Source organism: Myxocyprinus asiaticus, chromosome 48 (assembly GCF_019703515.2).
Source record: "Myxocyprinus asiaticus isolate MX2 ecotype Aquarium Trade chromosome 48, UBuf_Myxa_2, whole genome shotgun sequence".
In the NCBI taxonomy this organism is placed as follows: Eukaryota; Metazoa; Chordata; class Actinopteri; order Cypriniformes; family Catostomidae; genus Myxocyprinus; species Myxocyprinus asiaticus.
Genome location: NC_059391.1, coordinates 9,615,001 through 9,634,852, shown reverse-complemented (window position 1 = coordinate 9,634,852; position 19,852 = coordinate 9,615,001). Strand labels below are relative to the sequence as shown.

At 38.5% G+C, this 19,852-nt stretch overlaps 2 protein-coding genes across 2 annotated transcripts in view; one reads left to right on the top strand and one right to left on the bottom strand.

The window, feature by feature from the left end:
- The first annotated feature begins 3,929 nt into the window (after window positions 1-3,929).
- Window positions 3,930-6,351, top strand: si:ch73-330k17.3 (IGFBP domain-containing protein). Its single transcript, XM_051692163.1, has 4 exons — window positions 3,930-4,230; window positions 4,758-4,845; window positions 5,198-5,396; window positions 6,292-6,351. Exons 1-4 carry the CDS (start codon window positions 3,930-3,932, stop codon window positions 6,349-6,351), a joined length of 648 nt encoding a protein of 215 aa, XP_051548123.1.
- A 247-nt stretch (window positions 6,352-6,598) lies between these two features.
- The window catches only part of parp16 (poly (ADP-ribose) polymerase family, member 16), a 14,118-nt gene continuing 864 nt past the window's right edge, over window positions 6,599-19,852 (bottom strand). The window contains exons 2-7 of the mRNA XM_051692778.1: window positions 19,346-19,542; window positions 13,617-13,754; window positions 13,270-13,476; window positions 9,577-9,748; window positions 9,095-9,239; window positions 6,599-9,001 (exon numbers count right to left, since the gene is read on the bottom strand). Of these exons, the coding sequence (XP_051548738.1) occupies window positions 8,866-9,001; window positions 9,095-9,239; window positions 9,577-9,748; window positions 13,270-13,476; window positions 13,617-13,754; window positions 19,346-19,534 (987 nt within the window). The 5' untranslated portion in view covers window positions 19,535-19,542 and the 3' untranslated portion in view covers window positions 6,599-8,865. The remainder of the gene's footprint in view (window positions 9,002-9,094; window positions 9,240-9,576; window positions 9,749-13,269; window positions 13,477-13,616; window positions 13,755-19,345; window positions 19,543-19,852) is intronic.

Sequence of the window (19,852 nt, the reverse complement as noted above, 5' to 3'; positions counted from 1 at the left end):
AAACCTTTTGTTTTTGTTTGAGACAATGCAGAAATGAATTGTTTGTAATGCATATTAAGTAAGTACAGAGGGACAAATTTGATTTAATATTGACTTTAACTTGCATTTAACCCGATACATTCCTTAAATATTATAGTATCATGAATTGGTAATCTAGCCACCCGAATGGATTACTTGAGGCAAATGGTATTTTGACCAGACTGATCTCACTGTGAATTTGGCAACAGTAGTACAAAGGTTCTGCATCTGAAATCTGTGCTTACTGAAATTTAAACTACTGCTGCTAGTGGCCAAAGCTAGAAGTGTTTTTGAATGTATGGGCACATGTGAGCTCCAGTTTCTAAGTGAAATGTTCTCAGAGTGGAAACAAAAGTAAGTTTAAAAGAGAGTTGTTTTAAGTTGTAAATTCTGTTATACAATCAATAGGAATGCAATTTTTGAACCCTATGCTCTAACCCATAACCCAACTCTAATCCTAATCGTCAGTGGAGTCTTGGGGGAAAATGCAACCTCCAAATCATGGTTACTTCCTGGTTACTTCAACATAATCGCATGAAGTTTCCGCTGTTTCCGAACGTTACAGCACCATAGGATCGGCCACAGTATGCTGACTCACTGACATGCGGCATTTCCCATTATATATTTTTGGTTCGGTTTCAATATGTTTACCTTCTCCCCTGCCTCGACTGGCAGTGTGTTGCGTCAGCAGTGTGAAAGACCAGGGTTCGTATCCACGTTGAAACCAGAAAGTAGTCAAATTTGCAATCAGTGACAAGCATGATTCAGAGGTTGCACTTTTCCCCCTAACATTTAATTTGTACTCCACTATTGGTTAGGTTTAGGTTTGGGTTGGGGGGTAGAGTTCATAAAATATGCATTGCTCTTCAATATATTACATCCTGTACAGCTGAAAAGAACTCACTTCACAGATAGCTTCTGGTGACCTCTCCTGGTCATAAATTAAGCTCACATGTGCCTTTATGCCCTACAACACTTACTGCTTTGGGGGCAGTGTTTTAAATTTCAGTAAGCATATACCAACTTTTGCTAAAGTCCATCATCAAAGTCGAGCTACTCTTTCCGATTTAATTGTGAAATCAGGCTGATTACTTCCTGGATTACATGGGACCTTAACCTTGTGCGACTCCACATCCACATGTGTGGACATTGTATTTTGGCTTTGCTATACGCAATGCATAATTTAAATGAATTAAAATCGGCTGAATACTGTTAACAACACTCTACAGTGTTAAACTTCTGGCGCATCGAGTCACGTGACAGCATGACGCTGTTATACAGGAAGTGCTGCTACTGTACTGGCACAGCACCAATAAAAGTTTTTTGATTGACCTGTTTGGTTGTAAAGAGCAGCATCTCTAGTTTTGTCTGAAATGCGGCTTTAAAAAATCCATTGATTTTTCACGTTTCAGCGTGCTGTTGAAATTACTTTTTTTTCCGATTAACATTTTTTTATTGATTCATATAGTTGACAAAGAAAAACAAAACATATATACATTGAATCAACATTTAACTCCCACTACTACCCCTCCCCAATCACCAACCCCACCCCGACCCCCAATGAACATCCCCATGGTCCCACATAAGTACACACACACAAAAATAAAAAAAAATAAAAAAAATATAATAATCATACACATCTAAAACTATGCCTCTCTCTCCACAGCCCCTCCCTGAAAATCCCCCCAAAACGCCAAATAACTGCCCCATTTCCCATCAAATGAATCCCAGATCCCCAGCCTTCTACATGATACCTCCTCGAAAGCTGCCACCCTCCCCATCTCCGCGCACCACTCCCGAAATGAGGGCGCTCCAGCAGACTTCCATCCCCTTAAACAATCATAACAGTCATAACACTGGTCAGAACCCAATTTTTTATGTGTTTATCCCCTATATTGATGACCGCCCCATTGCCTAAAATACACAGTCTGGGGCAAAACGAAACCTGAGTGCCCAACACATCACACACAAAACTTTGAACCTTCAACCAAAATTCTTGGATCTTAACACACCACTAAAAAACATAGGTTGTGTCTCCATCTTCTGATTGGCATCGCCAGCAGGTGGGTGTGTCTTTAAAACCAAGCCTATACAATCTAGAGGGGGTCCATGTAAAATCTTGAATTGCATAAGGCGCACCCTTGCATCTCTAGATACAGACTTGATGTTTTTTAGAATCATAGCCCACACTCCTTCCTCCAATACCAAGTTTAAATCTTTCTCACATAATCTCTTGATAGAAGTTAAAGCTCCATTCCCCAGACTCTGAATTAACAATACACTGATGCCTCATGACCTTTTCCAAAAGCAGTAATCACCACTCCCAGAGTGTCTGCCGCTTTAGGGGGGTGTATGCTACTGCCAAAAATAGTACAGAGCAGATGGCGCAGCTGTAAATACCTTGAATTTAGACCAATTGACTCTGTATCCTGAGAACTTAGAAAAGGAATTAATAAAGAGGCAAGGCATAGATCAAGTGGGGTTGGAGACAAATATAAAATATAATCTGCGTAAAGCAAAAGCTTATGTACCATACCTTCCGCCACCACCCCTGGAAAATCATCTTCCTTTCTTTTCGTGGCTGCTAATGGTTCCAGGGCAAGACAGAACAATAATGGGGAAAGAGGGCAACCCTGCCGGGTACCCCTATCCAGAGTAAAATAATCTGAAATTAATCAATTTGTTTGTACTGCTGCTACCGGGTGTCTATAAAGTATCTTAATCCATCCAATAAAAGTATTCCCAAACCCGTATATTTCCAAAATCTTAAAAAGATAATCCTGCTGGCCATTACTTTTAATAAGATTATTAATTCAGCTTTATAGAAAATCAGCTATAATGTCTATAACGTCTCAAAAACATGAATAACCAACACTTCTGGACACATAATAAACTATTTGATGGAAAAAATCTGACTTTCTATAGCTTGGTATAACGTACAATTTCACAATTTAGTCCAGCTGTCTACATATGTGGGCATCAATTTTTATGAAAACTATTTGCTCTAGAAATATTTTATGTATTTATTTATTTTTGCTTGTTTATTAGGTCCTACAAGTTCAAATCAAAAAGGGAAATGAAAAATGCACACAGCAGTCATGTGGGGGGGGTCTCAGGAGGTTAATCCATATCTCATACAGGAAAAGAACACATTTAAATTAAGGCAAATATATCTGACAGGAGATAGTGCTTGTCAGTAACTCAGCAGACTGGGGTCAATGTCAGGATTCTGTAACATTCGGTAGCAACATGTCAAGTTTCCATGTGATTATATTGTTTTGGCAAGCATTTTTATTCTATTGTATTACAATCTAGAGTAGACATGCATCCAGGATAAAACGGTCAAGGGTATGAACTTTGAGACACCTGCACCTGTGTCGAGATCTATAGGCCAGACAGAAAGCGACGTTTTATTGCAACCGTACCAGCTTATGAAAAAAATACACACAGGTCTTCTCAGAAAACCTGCCAATATCTTAATCTTGTCTTTGTTGCTTGTGGTCAATTACCTTGATCATACCCTGAATTGCCCCCCTGCTATTGTTCATGTGACCCATACATAGGGTCCAGTCTTTTCCCTCCATCTGACTTATCTAAAATTGCTCAAAAGGAAGTATTGATTTTAAGACAAAAAGAGAACAACAGAGAGATTGTAAAGATAAGACTTGAGGATAATTAACCGCAAATACAGACTCAACAAACATAATGTAATACCCTATCATCCATTGGTTGTGAAGAAGGGAGGAGGTGAGATTGAATGTCTCAGAGACTGTGTGCATGGTCGTAAAATGTCTTCTTGTGAGGACCGTTATATAAAAGGAGCGTGTGGTTCAAGCGAGCCTATCTCTGTAATATTAAGTCCAGGAATGAGTCCATACGTCTTCTCGATTATGGTCATTTCGTGGCCAGTAATGGCTGTGGAGATGGCCACCTTGGAGAGTACTCGACTTGGGTTGCAGGTCCTCCAAACATTGCACTGTCCACCCTGTGATTACATCCATTGTTCCCCTCGTAGAGCACTCAAGCTCCAGTGCAAGGGTGGTATCACCACAGGGATTTGTGGTTGTTGCCCAGCCTGTGCCAAACTTGCAGGAGAAAGCTGTGGAGGGACGTGGGACTACCTGGGCAAGTGCGATGAAGGACTGGTGTGTATTTACCAAGAAGGTGCAGATGGAAAACCAGAGGCGGAACGCAAGGGAACCTGCAAATCAGGTACCTCAGAAGCTGTAGACTGCAATAACAGTTACCAAAACTTGTTTAGCTGCAACAGAGATTCCTAAAGGTCTAAATTTGGAAGAAAGTGCTCCTTGGTTTGTACAATAGAAGATATCTAATTGAAATAACATCAGGCACACTAGCTTGTTCTTGCTTAACTTTCTAAGTGCATGTCTACATTGTTGAAAAAGTTGGCATCAAGGTTAATTTAATTTATGAAGTGCGAAAAGAGATATGGCAGTCAAGGATTCCTTTGATCTTGGAGCACTTTCCCATAAAAGCAAAGCACCGATTGTCCTTATCTCTAAACAGTGATGAAATCCACAACCTTTCCTATTGAAATTGCATCCATATTGTAATGGGTTTCCATCAAATTTTTTGCCTGTTTTTATCTTCTGTCTGTTTTACCAACCAATGTATCTTTCAGAATGCATTTGATTAGGTCCATTTAGATTAAGACTTTTTATGCTCTACGAGCCGTTTGATGTACATTTTGTTCATGTTGGTTTTGTATGTCCAAACAGTGCTTGAGGTCATCAAAACCAACTCTTGCCGCCCCGATTGTACATGGGAATTCTGTCAGGCAAACCCCAATGAGATATGCTCATCAAGGTAACTGCTCCAAAGAAATATACAGCAGAACCTTTGCATGACAAAGAAAGCGTTGAATCCCACCCAAAATTTGCTTATGGAAATTTCTTTGCCAATGAAAGTTCATCAGACAGAATTCCTGATTGTGCTGATTCCGATTGAGATGATTGCACTGAGATGACTTGAGATCACTATGCCCATGGGATTTCACTGTGCAAAAATAAATGTGGCCGAGCCTTAAAGATTGTTTAAATTTGACTTGTTTTCTCTGGGAATTTCAGACATAATTTCAGCCCAGTAAACAATGTCTTTTGCATGTGATCTAGTGTCTCTTTCTTTTCAAAGTGAATTTTCTCTGTATGTTACCCTGCAGGTCTGTAGCAATGGATAAACATGAGTGTGGAGGTTACTGTCAGCACACAACCTGCTCCAGCTGTCTGATTCTCAAACCTCCATCTTGTCCTCAGTCTTGTGACCCAACAGACCACGTCTGTCTGCATCGCTATGGAAGGTGTGTGCGAAGTCACCTAGCCGAGGAAAAACAACCTCCAGTCTGCCACCAGAACCTACAGGTAAGTTTGTTTATATGTTATATATTATATTGCCTCTGAGTTTTGCATTGACATTCCTTTAAATATTTAAGCTGATTTTAAACGTTTGTTGATAAAATTTATTTGACATTTTAAACGTAAAATGTCTTCATCTTAATGTATTTTAAAGGCACACTTTTGATAAATTGTGTAACACTTTACAATATGGTTCTACTGGTTAATATTAGTAAATGCTTTAGGTATCATGAACTAAAAATTAACAATATTGTTGTAGCATTTATTCATCTTCATTTATGTTAATTAATTTTTTTATGTAAATGCATAACGCATTAACTAATGTTAATGTGTACAACTTTTTATGCACTAGTAAATGTTTTAATCAACATTAAACGAGTAATAAGTGTGGTAACACTTCACAATATGGCTGTATTAACGTTAACATTAGTTAACTACATTAGTTGACATGAACTAACCATGAACAATGCTTTTTCATCTCTTACTAATTTTGGTTGATGTTAATTTGTTAATACATTTTTAAAATGAGGTATTTAAGATGAGGAGTGTATGTTAACATTAGGTAATAATGCATTATGAAGTAACAATGAACAATTAACATTGACCAAGATTAATAATTGCTGTAAAACTATATTGTTTATTGTTAGTTCATGATACCTTATGCATTTACTAATGTTAACAACTACTACCTTATTGTAAAGTGTTACTATTAGCGCTGTTGAAGCATTGGTCATTGTTAGTTCTTGTTAACAAATGTAGTTGTTATTTTAATTAATTCAACCCTACCAAAAATCGAATAACTGTTCTACAACAGAATTCCTACATAAAGCGAAAAAACAAATGTAACTTTTTTGCGCAAACTCATTCTTAACCCTAAATGGTACCACTTTTCTTTCAACAGAGCAACTCTGAGGGATTCTTTATGTGCTTATCTCCTGCCTGTCCAACTACAGTGAACTAATTCTGCATTTGAAGAGAAACTTGGCAATAATGTGATCCAGTTATAAAATGTAGCACTAAAGGCAGCTATCTGTATTAATGCACTGCAATCATTACTACTCAAAACAAATTGTACTTTCTAGCATATAGCTGTAGAATTACATATTAATTTTAAATAATTGTAATTTAGATTTTTAATAATTTTGAAATTATACATATAATATACGTATACTATATATATATATATATATATATATACACACACACACACACACACACACACACACACACACACACACACACATATAATTATAAGTTATGCAACATACAGTTTAAATGCTTTGTACAACATTTGTGAATTTTTAAATAAACATCTTTTTTAAAATACCTCTTTAAAAGTATCTCTGTGTGCAAATCATACAACATGGAAATTGCTCATACATATTCAATAAAAAAGATGAATTTTTTAGGTCAGATGCAGGAGTGGACAGAAACTGACCCCTTTGGGAAAATTACCCACAATAGATGCTTTCCCTCTTGTTAGCTTGTTACTGAATAACAATATGTTTATGAGCCTGCAATTACTCATCCATGCATGAGCCAGCACAAAGCCCAGATCCACAATAGAACAACTTGTTCACAATTCTTTTGATGTCTACCTTAAATATGCTTAAATAAGGGAAATGGTTAAGTCTGATAAATATATTGGCAGCAAACATTGTTTAGGTTTATGAGGTTTACAATGGTGCTTCCCATATTAGAAAGCATACAATACATTTTCTCAATCTGGGGAAACAAACACATGGAATAGATGGATATTACCTTAAAAATGAACACATTTTAATAGTAAAATATATTTTCAGTTATTATTATAATGTCAAATGACAAATGTTAAATATTGCACCAAAATATTTCATGAATGTCAATTTACCATATGGCCACCATTTTAACTGAAAACAGAAATTTAATTCAATACGTTTCAGTATTTTTCAATGGGATCCAGTCATTTTTCTACTTTTAAAACTAGAGTAATTGGTGCTAAACTACAGAGCACACAAATAAGGCTCCATTTATTAAGATGAAACAGATGCCGCTTGTGTTATCAGCCGTGTATTGCTGCTGTTGTTTTTTACTGATAAACACAATGGACAGACAAAACCTTGAAGGTGCCAGGAGCCGTAAACTAAGATAACAGCCAATTCACTAATATTCACTCTATATTGTTTGAAGGATATTGTATTTATTTAAATAATTTCACAATTCAGATAAACTGGATTATTCAAATTAATAAGTCAGAAACATTTATGCAATATAAAGACTAATATTAATGACAGTTTTGTTGAAATAGACCATAATGGCATGGTTCTTCTGCATAAGTGACTTTATCTAGACATAATTCTGTAGTCTAGGAATATATGACAATCTACACAAGAGCAATAACCTCAATCTAATATAAAAACTCCTTAGAGATTTGATTTCCCTTATGATTCTGAGATGTATTAATACAAGCAGCAATTTTGCCAATGTCTAGGCCAAAAACCAATGCATTAAAACTAGTGAACAATGCTTATAAAGACAAAATGTTTGATCATTTGTTTCTAACTTAAGTAATGAACTTATCATTCAAACAGTAGAAAAGTTACCATCATTATTTAATAGGCTACATGCTAACATGTAACAAAACCACACATTCAGAAAGCTAATTTGCACAAAATGCAGGTTTTACTCTGGTAAATGCACAGTGTTTATATCAAAGGGTGATTCTAATGAAACCTGTCAAAAAAGTGATCTGGTCATATTTAACCCCAAATCAATATATAAAAAAAAAAAAAAAAAAAAAAAAAAATGAAATTATGTTTGCAAAATGAAATTGAAGCTTACATTAAGATTATGTTCAGGACACTTAAGCACATTTTACCCAATTGTCATTACCAAAATGCATCTGGAAATTTTACTTTCACTATTCCCATTGCTTTCAATGATGATTTTCATTACCATAACGCAGGAATATTTTTCCTACTATATTACAGTTAAAAACAAAACTGTTGTTCAATTTTTTCAAATTAAAATCAGCAAAAATTAAAAGGCAGTGCCATGGGAGTACTACTATAATGTTTAAATACTTTACAGTTTAAGTAATCATTTATTTATTTTTTTACACTACGGTAATGAGAATTGGGAGAGAAAATGCGTGTAACTATCATGAAAATAATCTTAAAAAATAGGCTTAATTTTCTTTATGCAAAATGTAATTATTAGTTTTAGTTTTTTATTTTAGAGTAAAAATGGACCAGGACATTTTTTTGATAGGTTTTGTGAAAATCACCCAAAACTACTTAAAATAATAAAGGGTGATGGTGGAGCTGATAACCATGTAGAAATAAAATGAAACAGGGAGGAATGTTGTATTGAGACAGAAGAAAACGGTTCCTGAGCGTTGTCTTGTTTTGCCTAGAACAAGGCTCTTTCACGATAGTCTTTGTGAGTAAAGGCACTTTGGACAAGAAGGTTTACATGATGCAAGCGGTGGCCTTTGTCACCGGAACATTCTGTGCCAGAAGGACTGGAAAGCGGATGAGTTGAAGGCACCAATGAATATGAGGAGCAGAAGATAGAGGCCCATCATTATCGCAAAATGATGTCTGACGAGCCATGATGTCCCTTGAGCATTTCTGAAATCATAACAATTAGTAGATGTGCCCATACTTTTAACTGGTAGCACAAATCAAATGAGTGAGAATAAGGATTCTGGAGTAGGGTCTTACCGTGATCTGTAGCGTCTCTGAGAGTACACCAGCAGGTATTTCACTCTCAATAGCTCATTGTTGGTCACCACAAAGTACTTCTCAGGCACCTCACCTCCTTCACTGTTCCTGGCCCTCAGACGCTGGCGGTCAATGCTCTCTGAGTCTGAATCAAATAATGGAAGCACATCGTTTCTAGATATCTGCTTGGGCGCTTGACAGTACTAATCATCAAAGGACATGAGCTGTATTGGACTATATTGGTTTTAGCTCATGTAAAAATGATTGAGAAAACTAATGTGGTATGCAGTATGATAGTATGTAATTTGAGCATAGTCATGACTCAGATGTTAAGTTTGAACAGATTAGGAAGTAGAAAGTAAAAAAGGAAGCAAAATAGATGTTTGGTAACAAGAAAAATAAATTATTTCCAAAGGACAACAACTAATTTAGTTAAGAGCTTAAATGTAAAGCTAGTTATTAAAATCTTAAAAACAAATTACCTTTCTTCTTCACCTGACACTTTACATCTGGATGATCGATGATTTCACACAAGGCAATGCAGCTGAGCAATGGCCCGAGAACACTTTCCCTCCATCCATTACCATGGGGACTATACAGGACTGCCATGCTGAGGTCACTGGTCAGGTATGTGCCTTCTCCAAACAGTGATGTCTGGAAGACAAATTAAATATCAAATCATAACCAAATTGCATTACATATGTGTTCTTATATGGATAACACTGGAGTTGCAATTAGAGGTAGACTGATATATCGGTTTTACCGATTAATCAGTGTCAACAGTTGCCTTTTGGAACTATCAGTTATCAGCAAAAACGTAGGCCAATAATTGCCGATAGTTTTGCTGTGTTTGTCCTCCAGAGGATTCTACATTTAGAACGGCTTGGTCCTACAGTATAACAGCGGCCTCTAGAAGTGAAATAAAAACAATCGCGTGGGGATTTTGGTTGAACAATAACCTGCATGTTGTAGCATCTATGTCTGTGCCCATCAAAGTAAGGAAAGATTAAGAAATGTTATTAACATTCTACAAGTAGGTTTTAAAAACTATCAGTCATTTAATTGGTTATCTGCCCTTTCCACTATTTTAGTTATCGGTATCGTGAAACTCCACTATCGGTTGACCTCTAGTTGTAATCATTATCTTCACACAAATATAGTATAGATAAACAGTTTATGATTAATTAAATTATACACAGTAAAACATACAATAACATTGAGTAAATGTAAACAAACAAGCTTCAAATGCATGTCTCCGTTTCACAACAACATCCAACCAACAAGTCAAAGCGTTGTTTATGTACACCAACCTTGTTTACTAGGGATGGGCACGAGTACTCGAGGACTCGGACGTGGCAGCAATGATCGATCATGAAAACGATGATCGATAGTGATCACGTATGATGTGACTTTTCACTTAATTCGAAATCCAGTGACAATGACCTGACAACTAAACGTGTCAAAGAGGGAGCTTATTTTAAATTTTGAGATTGATTACATTGTGACTTTGAGGGGTACATTGATTATCAGAGACTTCTCATGGCAAACAAACTGATACGACGCTGCAATGCTATCTTTACAATAATCAAAACAAAGAGAGTGTAATTAACCGTGTTTTGAACACCTGTCTCTTCAAAATGTTTGCTAAACACGCTTTATTATCATTTAATGTAAGAACTTTGACTCGTTAATGGATATTATTTAATAAAAGTGAATGACTGTCACTGACTAAACCTCCCTGCCCTGCGTGACGTAACACACACCTGCATCTCGACGAAATGAATGAAGATTTCCGCTCGAGTTTCCAAGTTAGGTATCCGATATAAAGTGTCATTCCGTTGCACTTTCCCCAGTTGAAAGGTGGAAATTCAGACTCTCTGAGTTGAATGGAATGCTTCATGAATCACAATAACAACAATACAGAGCATCGCGGCTTTCCTCACAAGAGCGAACATTTGGGGACATACACACACACACACACACACACACACACACACACACTCTTACACATGCACACCAGGCGCGTGTGGCAGTGTACAGCAGGCGACTGTTTCAAACAGCTAGACAGAGCTAGACAGAGCGCAGTTAAATGGAACACAATGCAGCATCTTCAAAACTGAACTTCAACTTAAAGGAACAGTTCACCCAAAAATGAACATTTGCTGATAATTTACCCTCAGGCCATCCAAGATGAGTTTCTTTCTTCATCAAAACAGACTTTAAGACTTTTAGGATTTCATTTCAGGCCTCCTCCACTAAACAATGCAAGTGAATGTCCTCCATTTTTTGACAGTCCAAAATGCATATTTAGGGTGCATCAAAATAATCCACATGACTCCAGTCGACAAATAAAATTCTTCTGAACCCAAACGATTGATTATTTTTAGAAACAAAACTTATATACTTTTTAACCACAAATGTTCGCTTCCGTACATCTCTGTGACGTGCGCTCATGAGAGGGATGACGTAAGCTCGTTGGTAAGGTCACACGTCACGTGACACGTGACCTTACCAACGAGCTTACGTCATCCCTCTCATGAGCGCATGTCACAGAGATGTACGGAAGCGAACATTTGTAGTTAAAAATTATATAAGTATTGTTTTGTTTCTAAAAATATTCACATTCACTTGCATTGTTTAGTGGAGGAGGCCTGAAATGAAATCCTAAAAATCTTAAATTCTGTTTTGATGAAGAAAGAAACTCAGATACATCTTGGATGGCCTGAGAGTGAGTAAATTATCAGCAAATTTTCATTTTTGGGTCAACTGTTCCTTTAATGCGCATATTAAAACGCAATGGATATGGCATCTCCTGTTATTTAAAAATAGACGGTTCATACAGTCACTAAAAAAACTGGTGCGTACTTACTAAGATTACTACGGTAACCTGAAGGAAGAAGAGACAGATGCACGTTGTGCACATTCTTTCAGAGTTGAGCAGTGAATCTTCACATAATGACAAAATATGATGCATAATATTTTGATTATGCAATCTTTTGTACATTCTGTAACATACTGTTTTATAACAGCCTATAATAATGAATAGACGATACACTGGAACAACAAGATGCAATGCAGCAGCCATAGATGTTTGTCTGACATGTTATTATATATACAGTTATGAACATGTAATTGCCCCTTGAGTACTCGACGAGTACTCGAGTAATTAGTCCGAGTACTCGAGTAGACAAAATGACCAAAATGCCGTCCCTATCGTATAAGCTTTGATGCGTTAAGTTTCCCCCCATTGAAATTCTATTGTTATAGTGGCACCTAGTGGTAGAGGTCTGCACGGGACTATTTTTTCCATCCTGCTCGCACAAGTTTCTATCCTGCACCCGAACGCTCCTGCTGAATTTTACTCCATGTTCACCTGCCCTCTGCCCACAGTGAGTTTCTTCCCGACCGCTCCCATTACCGCAACCCTGCATTTGTTTTCCACATAGGGCAAAAGCCATAAAAATAGACAACAAGTTTACACAAAGTACGTTTTATTTTTCTGTTACTGATATTATCAGATGACGCTTGACTTGATGGCCATCTGACTTGCCTGAGGTTGGTTTCTTAACACTTAAAATTACCATTTTCCAGTCCCAGTTTCACATCCTTTAATTACACAGTGTCCATGATTTTCTCTGCCATTCTTGTAAAGCGCTATTGACTATAGCCTGCTCTAAATATTGAATAATTTGATGCACGTTGTGTGCACATTTTTACGTTGGATTTTCTGTTTATTGTTATCAAAAATAAATTGTAAAATAAGATAATTATTGTTTTTGTGTGTGTGTTTTTATTTATTTATTTTTTTTTTTTTTGGCATTCACAAATTAATAATATAAAATTAGATAACCACATCTGATTTTTTTAGCCGCTTCTCTGACCACCCGCTCCCGCACACAACTCATGGATGTACCATACGCTATCGCCTTAAGCTAGGGAAATTTTATCCCGTGGAGTTCCACGGGAATGCAAACCTCTACCTAGCGGTTAAGAGCTGCAAATGCAGAATTTCCGCAGCAACTGTGGTGGTAAAACAGCATTTCTGAATGGGTATATTATCTTCATTTCTTCAGAAACAATTCTTGGTATTCCATCATAATCAGACTTGCCTGGAGAGCATCCAAAACAGGCATAAAAGATATCATGCATCATACAACAACACACCAAGTCCTGACCTTATTCAGATGGCTGTGTAATCCATTGTGTATGATGGAATGGAAGTTCTCCAGTCTGCTGCCATGGAATGCATAGATTAGATCCCGTCCAGCCCGCGTCCTCTCAAACTTGGAGTTGAGCAGATCACAGTACTGAAGTTCAAAGAGGAAGTCTGGGGCTGGAGCAGACACCGCTTCACTTTGGATCAGCTGACTGAGTCTGGAAAACTAAAAGAGAGAAATCGAGTGAGACTGAAACAAGCAAATATATACATTATTTTTTAATGCGTTATATTTTATATAATTAACCGCACTGAATTAATGTGTTAAATCAACAGCCTTAGTTACAACCTAAACTTTACTGGTACCTCCTCTTTCTGAAGGGTCTTCACAGCGAAACCCTTAGACGAGAGAACCCAGTGCACAAGAGCCAGGTGATGGTCTCCATTTCCATGTCCCAGACGAACCAGATCTCTCACATTTGGTAAGGTGTCCACATCTTTTTGCTGCGAGGAACACAGAAATGAAAGGCTTAAAATACTTGTGTCTTGGCAGTCCATCAATTATGACATGACATGCATTCAACTCAACAAAAAAATACTGAAGAAGCCAATCTAAAATAAATACACAATGAACAACACCAATAGCTCTTCCTTCTGTTGTACCAGTAGATTAAAATAAGCAAATACACCTGCATCACTTTAACAAAACTTAAATAATGTATAAATACATGGCATTTAAAAAATGATTTTTTAATAAAGCAAACCGCAAAGGGTGAGTGATTTAGATTTACATTCGTTGACTATGCCAAATACAACAAATTAATATTATTGAAATAAAGCACTGAAATTGAAATAATTACACAAAATCATTAACTGCCACTTCCAAAGTCAAACATCTGCAACTTGGGTAGATTTCTGGGTTTCGTACTGGTACAACTTGTCATTCATTTGCACGTAACTTGTAATTACGATATTTACAATCTTCTTGAAGGTTGCATTACACGGCAAGAATGTCCTATTTAAACCATTTTAAAGAAAGAATTTCATTTGAAAAACCAAATAGCGCACTTTAGTGTTGTGTAGTTTTGGTGTGCTATATTCTTGAGATGATGATCTGAAGCCAACAATATGTCGTCCTCTCTGGCTGTAACCTATAATCTATGGTCTGAACCCACATATTAGCCAAATGATCCAAGTGTATCCGTCTGCATCCAGCAAGACAACAAGGAACACCACAACATGACGTGCCCACTAGGTAGCACCCCCCTAGAGTGCAACAGTGTGGTTCCAGAAGTAAAAATCACATCAATCTTTTCCATAGGCAAATTGATTTTCAATGATAACTTACAAGCCTTTAAAGACTGACCTACCTTGAGCTCCGAGGTTGGTCATAGATGGTATATCAGTCTGCTTCATTGTTTAAAAATCATGCTAGATAGCGGAATTCCTGGTGAACAACTACATTACCCATGATCCAGCAGAGAAAGCTTCACCAATCAGAGAACCGGTGCCAACAAAGCCCGCAAAACGAGCCCAGGAGCAACCACCCACTTATGGGGCTTTTCCACTGCACAGTACAGCTCGACTCTGCTCGCTTTTTGGGGGTTTTCCACTGTGGATAGAACCTGGTACCTGATACTTTCTTTAGTACCACCTCGGTCGAGGTTCCAAGCGAGCCGAGCCGATACTAAATGTGACATCAAAACCCTGCAGATCACTGATTGGTCAGAGAGAATCGTCACTACCAGCGTCACTGGATTTGCGACACGGGACATCAACCCGCTAGCTTTAAAGTTAGCAACAGCGACAGCAATATCATTTGTTCACGCGACTTTCGAATTGTTAAAAAAAATGGCTGTGCGCAAAACCACGCCATGGTCAATAAACAAGGTGCAGACGTTCCTCTCATTAGCGATGAATGAAACGAAAAAGTCTTTCAGGAAGTGTCTCAGCTATTGACTGCACATTGCTACCACCGGACCTACCAACAGTGTAGGAAAAAGTTAAAAAAAAAAAACTTAAAAGTGACTACAGAACCTTCAAGGACCACAACAGCCTGAGTGGTTCAAACAGAAAAAAGTGGAAGTGGTTCGACCAAATGGACTGTCGAGCAATGGGAGGGAGAGTGCCCTGGACTCTGCGTTGTTGGGAGTCCACGATGGAGGATGGTACATTTTGTAATGTTAACTCTATATTCTGCTTGAAAGCTTCACTTTATTTAGTTGACCAGCTACTGGAAAGTTTGCTTCTAAAACAACTAGGCTTAACTGTTACACTTGTGTAAAATCACCATGCAACAACTGCTTTATTCAGCACAATGAGCTAGTAGCTAACAGCTAGCGGTCGTGTTACTGTTTATGGTCAGTAATGTTTGTGTCACGTTTAAGATGATGTCACGGCAGTAGAGGCAGCGCAACAATGACGATCAGCCTATAATCCCACCCACGTTGAGGTGGCACTAAACTGAGTGGAAAAGCAAGCTCAGAAAAGTAAAGCGAGCAGAGTCGAGTCGAACCTTAACGTGCAGTGGAAAAGTGCCATTAGTTGCTGTATATTCTTACATTTTACAAACTTTTAATTTTTTTATTTTTGTGGTAAGGGTTAAGTATGTTAAGGTTAAGGAATAATTAACGACGGACCACTGAATTATTGAAAAATAATGCACACCCAAGGTGGTAGTGCTGTCACAATGCACAGCGGAGTGACCGTTACACCTCGCGTGCATTTTTTGGCCGGAGTCAATTATTCTGCTTATACCATGGTAACCATCCCTTAAAACATCGTTCAGGGTTTTATCAAGACATTTTATGGTTTTCGTCCATAAAACGCTCGAGTTGAACTACTTTCTTCCGCCATGGATTCATCGTCTTGCTTTGATACAGTTCGAGCCTCCGTAGCTAGTTCGAAAACGTCACTTTAGAACTAGCAACGGAGTGTGCGTTGGTTTTCAGCATTGAAGTAGTGCGTGTGTGCTTTTGTATGTGCGTGTGTGAGCAAGAGAAAGAGAGAAACTGAGAGAGATCGCGTTAGGAATTACCTTGGTGTTTGAAGCGGCTCTCGTCAGGAATAATTTCGAAGAAGCAATGTGTCACCATTCTTGTATATAGCTTTTCTATTGCTAAACAACCTTTTACAATCCCACTGAGTCACGAGGGTGTGCTGACATTGCTCCCGAGAGAGTTTGTGAGAGAGGGGGAGACACTCTGTGTGTTTGTGTGTGTGTGTGTGTGCGCGCAGAGAGTGAGCGACTGGGCGCTTCTGAACCGAAACTGACATACATTTTGCATATTATTCCTTTTATACCAAAGCTGGCACACTTTACGACATCGTTCAGGGTTTTATCTCAAGACATTTTCTGGTTTTTGTCCCTAAAACGGTCTTGTGAGTGTAACTACTTTCTTCTGCCACGGATTCAGCATCTTGATTTGACACAGCCTGAAGCCTTCATTGCTAGTTCGAAAACTACACTTTAGAACTTGCAATGGAGGATTCAGGCCTGTGCTGATTTTAAGCACTTATTGGAGAATTATAATTAATTTTATTTATTTATCACACATTATACATTTGCACATATACAGTGAAATTCTTTTTTTTCACATATCCCAGCTAAGCTGGGGTCAGAGTGCAGGGTCAGCCATGATACTGCGCCCCTGGAGCAGATAGGGTCAAGGGCCTTGCTCAAGGGCCCAACAGTGGCATCTTGGCAGTGCTGGGGCTTGAACCCCCAACCTTCTGATCAGTAACCCAGAGCCTTAACTTTTGAGCCACCACTGACCCCAGCTTAGCTGGGATATGTAGCTGAAACAAGCTACTGTGTGTGTGTCTATTTTCCTGTAATATACAATAATAAATGAAACATCTACAGTTATAAATAACAAAAACACCTGTGAACAAGTAGGCTTGACAATATTTATTTATTCATTCCATTTGTATTTTATCGGCATGAAACGTAAAAGACTGCAAGTAGGCTTTTAGGGTTTATTTATTCATTCCATTTCTATTTAATTATTCTGTTCATTCCATTCCATTTAATTTATATATTTCTTTATTTGATTTGGCAATGGTTTATTTATTGAAATCAAACCGCACGTTTCCATTAATTTGAACGTTTGACAAAACGGCAGATCAAATGCAGGGGGCGGCTTGTTGGCGGAGTTTGTGTTTTCCTGGGGATCGTAGGTTTGATTTTTGGTGGCATTTGAACTATTTTTGGTGGCATTTGGACTTTTGTTTCCCAACGGGATCATGCTCCTTTGCTTTTGCCGAAGGTGCCCAGTAGCTTCTCAGGCTTGTTTCGCACTTGTGACCAGTGGCAGACATGATCTGCCTGCTTTCCAGCCCTGCCTCTGACAACATTTGAACTGCGGTGCTTCTCAGGGAATGATTGGTGTATCTTTTTGATAACCCAACTACCTCACTGATGTGCAGAAGCATGTTTCCAAGATAATTCACACCCATCGGTTCGTGGGAGTACCAGTAATCTCTCCTGTCAAGCTCCTCCTGTGGGACCCTCAGTGGATGAAGGTAGAAGGATGTGGCATCAGATGGGCATTTTGTGATGAACTTTTTGAAACTTTTAACTGGGCAAAGGGGGTCACCTGGTTTGGAAAACATGAATCCTCGGTAGCAGTCATTGTTGGGATCACTGAGCTTTTTGTGATTTTTCGTTTCTGCATTATGAGACAGGCATATGTATTCAATACCATCTTTGTCTTTTTTAATGACGAATGAATGTTTTCTTAACTCTCGATTTCCTTCTCGCCCCCACCTTGCCAGAATCAGCTGAATATCAAACCAGACTTTGCGAACCAGCCCGCCTACGGAGTCTGGCGACAGATACGGAGAGTTACGAATGCTCTCTATTTGAGCAGTGGAGATTGGAGGATGATGAGAGCTGACGTCTTTCCCAGCCTTGCTTTTTGAGGACGGCCTTGAATACATCGTTGGATGATTTGAATTCCGTTTGCCCAATGATGTTATATTTAGAAATATGACGGTTCAGTCCAGCTCTTAGGGAGAGAAAACTTGACACTGAATACTCTGTGCCCACTGCGCTTCTGACTGTGGCATAGAAAGCTCACAGCTGGGTATTTAGGGCATTTGCCCCCTCTCTCTCCACCTCTTTCACAGAAGTATTTTTGGTTTTAAGCCAATCGTTAAACACATTTACTTTTCAAACTGTTGTTTTTTTGGTGTTTACTTGGTGCTTTTTGCCCTCAAGCCTGTCTAGCTGTTCATTGCTGATTGTTTTATGTTGTTTGCTGTTGCCAGCTAACTCTGATGTTCCCTTTCGTTTGTAAAGTTTTTCATCTGGACTGTCCAATGTAGCTGCCGCCCAGTTGTTGAAATTCTCATGCTTTCCATAAATATTAAAAGTTATTTCTAGAAAATCGAAATTGTCTGTTATTTTGTTTGAGCTTTTGTTTGTTGTTTGATCTATTTGCTGTGGTGGACTGTAGCCTATAACTTTTCTGTTATTTCGGTTAACCTGGCGGAATGATATGTAACTGTTATGTGGTCAAGACCTGGAACTACTTCATAGCTGTGCATTTCCTTGAAAAATAATTGCACACATTAGAACGTCCGTAAACCAATCAGAATCAAGCATTCAACAGACCCGTGGTATAAGGTAAGGTTTAGGATTAGGTGTAGGGTTGCTGCAGGACTCCAAATAAACACAACAAACACAGTTTATGAATGTAGCATCTGACTCTTGTGAGACTTCAGCATTTCGGATGTTAGTTGAAGGTGGCGTGACTAGTAGAGCCCGTGACTTAGAAGTCTTGCAGGTAGGGTTGTCACTTTTGAAGTTGTAAAATACACGACACTCTCTCCAGAGTTGCTGACGGGGGTTGGGGTTGACATTTCCAGACAGTCCCTTACCACGTTCCCCCCTCCTCCAGAATTTTAGCATGTTTTAGCACAATGTGTGGACTTTTCAGACAGTCCCTTACCAACTGTAAGCAAAGTTACCAGTGAATATCAAAGTTATCTTTACCCTGCTGGGGTGGCCCTTTTTCAACGATTTAGCTGAGACGCCATCTGACCATCTTAAATATGAGACAAACTGCATCCCGTATTAATTTGAGTCTTACCAGCTCCTCAAAGTCCTTGATCTCTCCTCTAAGGTAGCGAGGAGGGAATGGTCTGAGCACTGAATCACGTTTATAGCTCTGTACGGCGGCCACGAATAGGCTGCAGCGCAGGTCCGACGCTACAGGGTCTCGATGCAGACAGGAGCACACCAGCTCTCTGACTGTGGCTGTCGGGAGGGGCGGCTGCATTGCCAACACTAAAACACATATAAATCATTTAGATATGTCACTGACTAGACACTTTTCATTACATGCAAATTACAGTACATTGATTTAAGGGCAGAATCCCTGAAGCACCCTGATTTCTTTGCTGCTTTTGACGTTACATGTGTCTCTACAATATAATCTAGAAAATGTGGTGTGGTCTAGATGGTAAAGACCTGGGTTGGTAACCAAAATAAATTAGGTTAGAATCCCAGAAGGGATGATCCGTGAATGATATGTTTTCAAATCATAAAACTACGCACAGAGCGTGTCATCCACTTATGTCAAATACTGCAAGTGCAA

What these genes read in the sequence shown, in the direction of transcription:
- si:ch73-330k17.3 (XM_051692163.1), top strand. Translation starts at nt 3,930, where the DNA reads ATGGCTGTGGAGATGGCCACCTTGGAGAGTACTCGACTTGGGTTGCAG. An exon ending in CAAGGGAACCTGCAAATCAG is followed by an intron (nt 4,231 to 4,757) that starts GTACCTCAGAAG and finishes ATGTCCAAACAG; the next exon opens with TGCTTGAGGTCATCAAAACC. An exon ending in AATGAGATATGCTCATCAAG is followed by an intron (nt 4,846 to 5,197) that starts GTAACTGCTCCA and finishes GTTACCCTGCAG; the next exon opens with GTCTGTAGCAATGGATAAAC.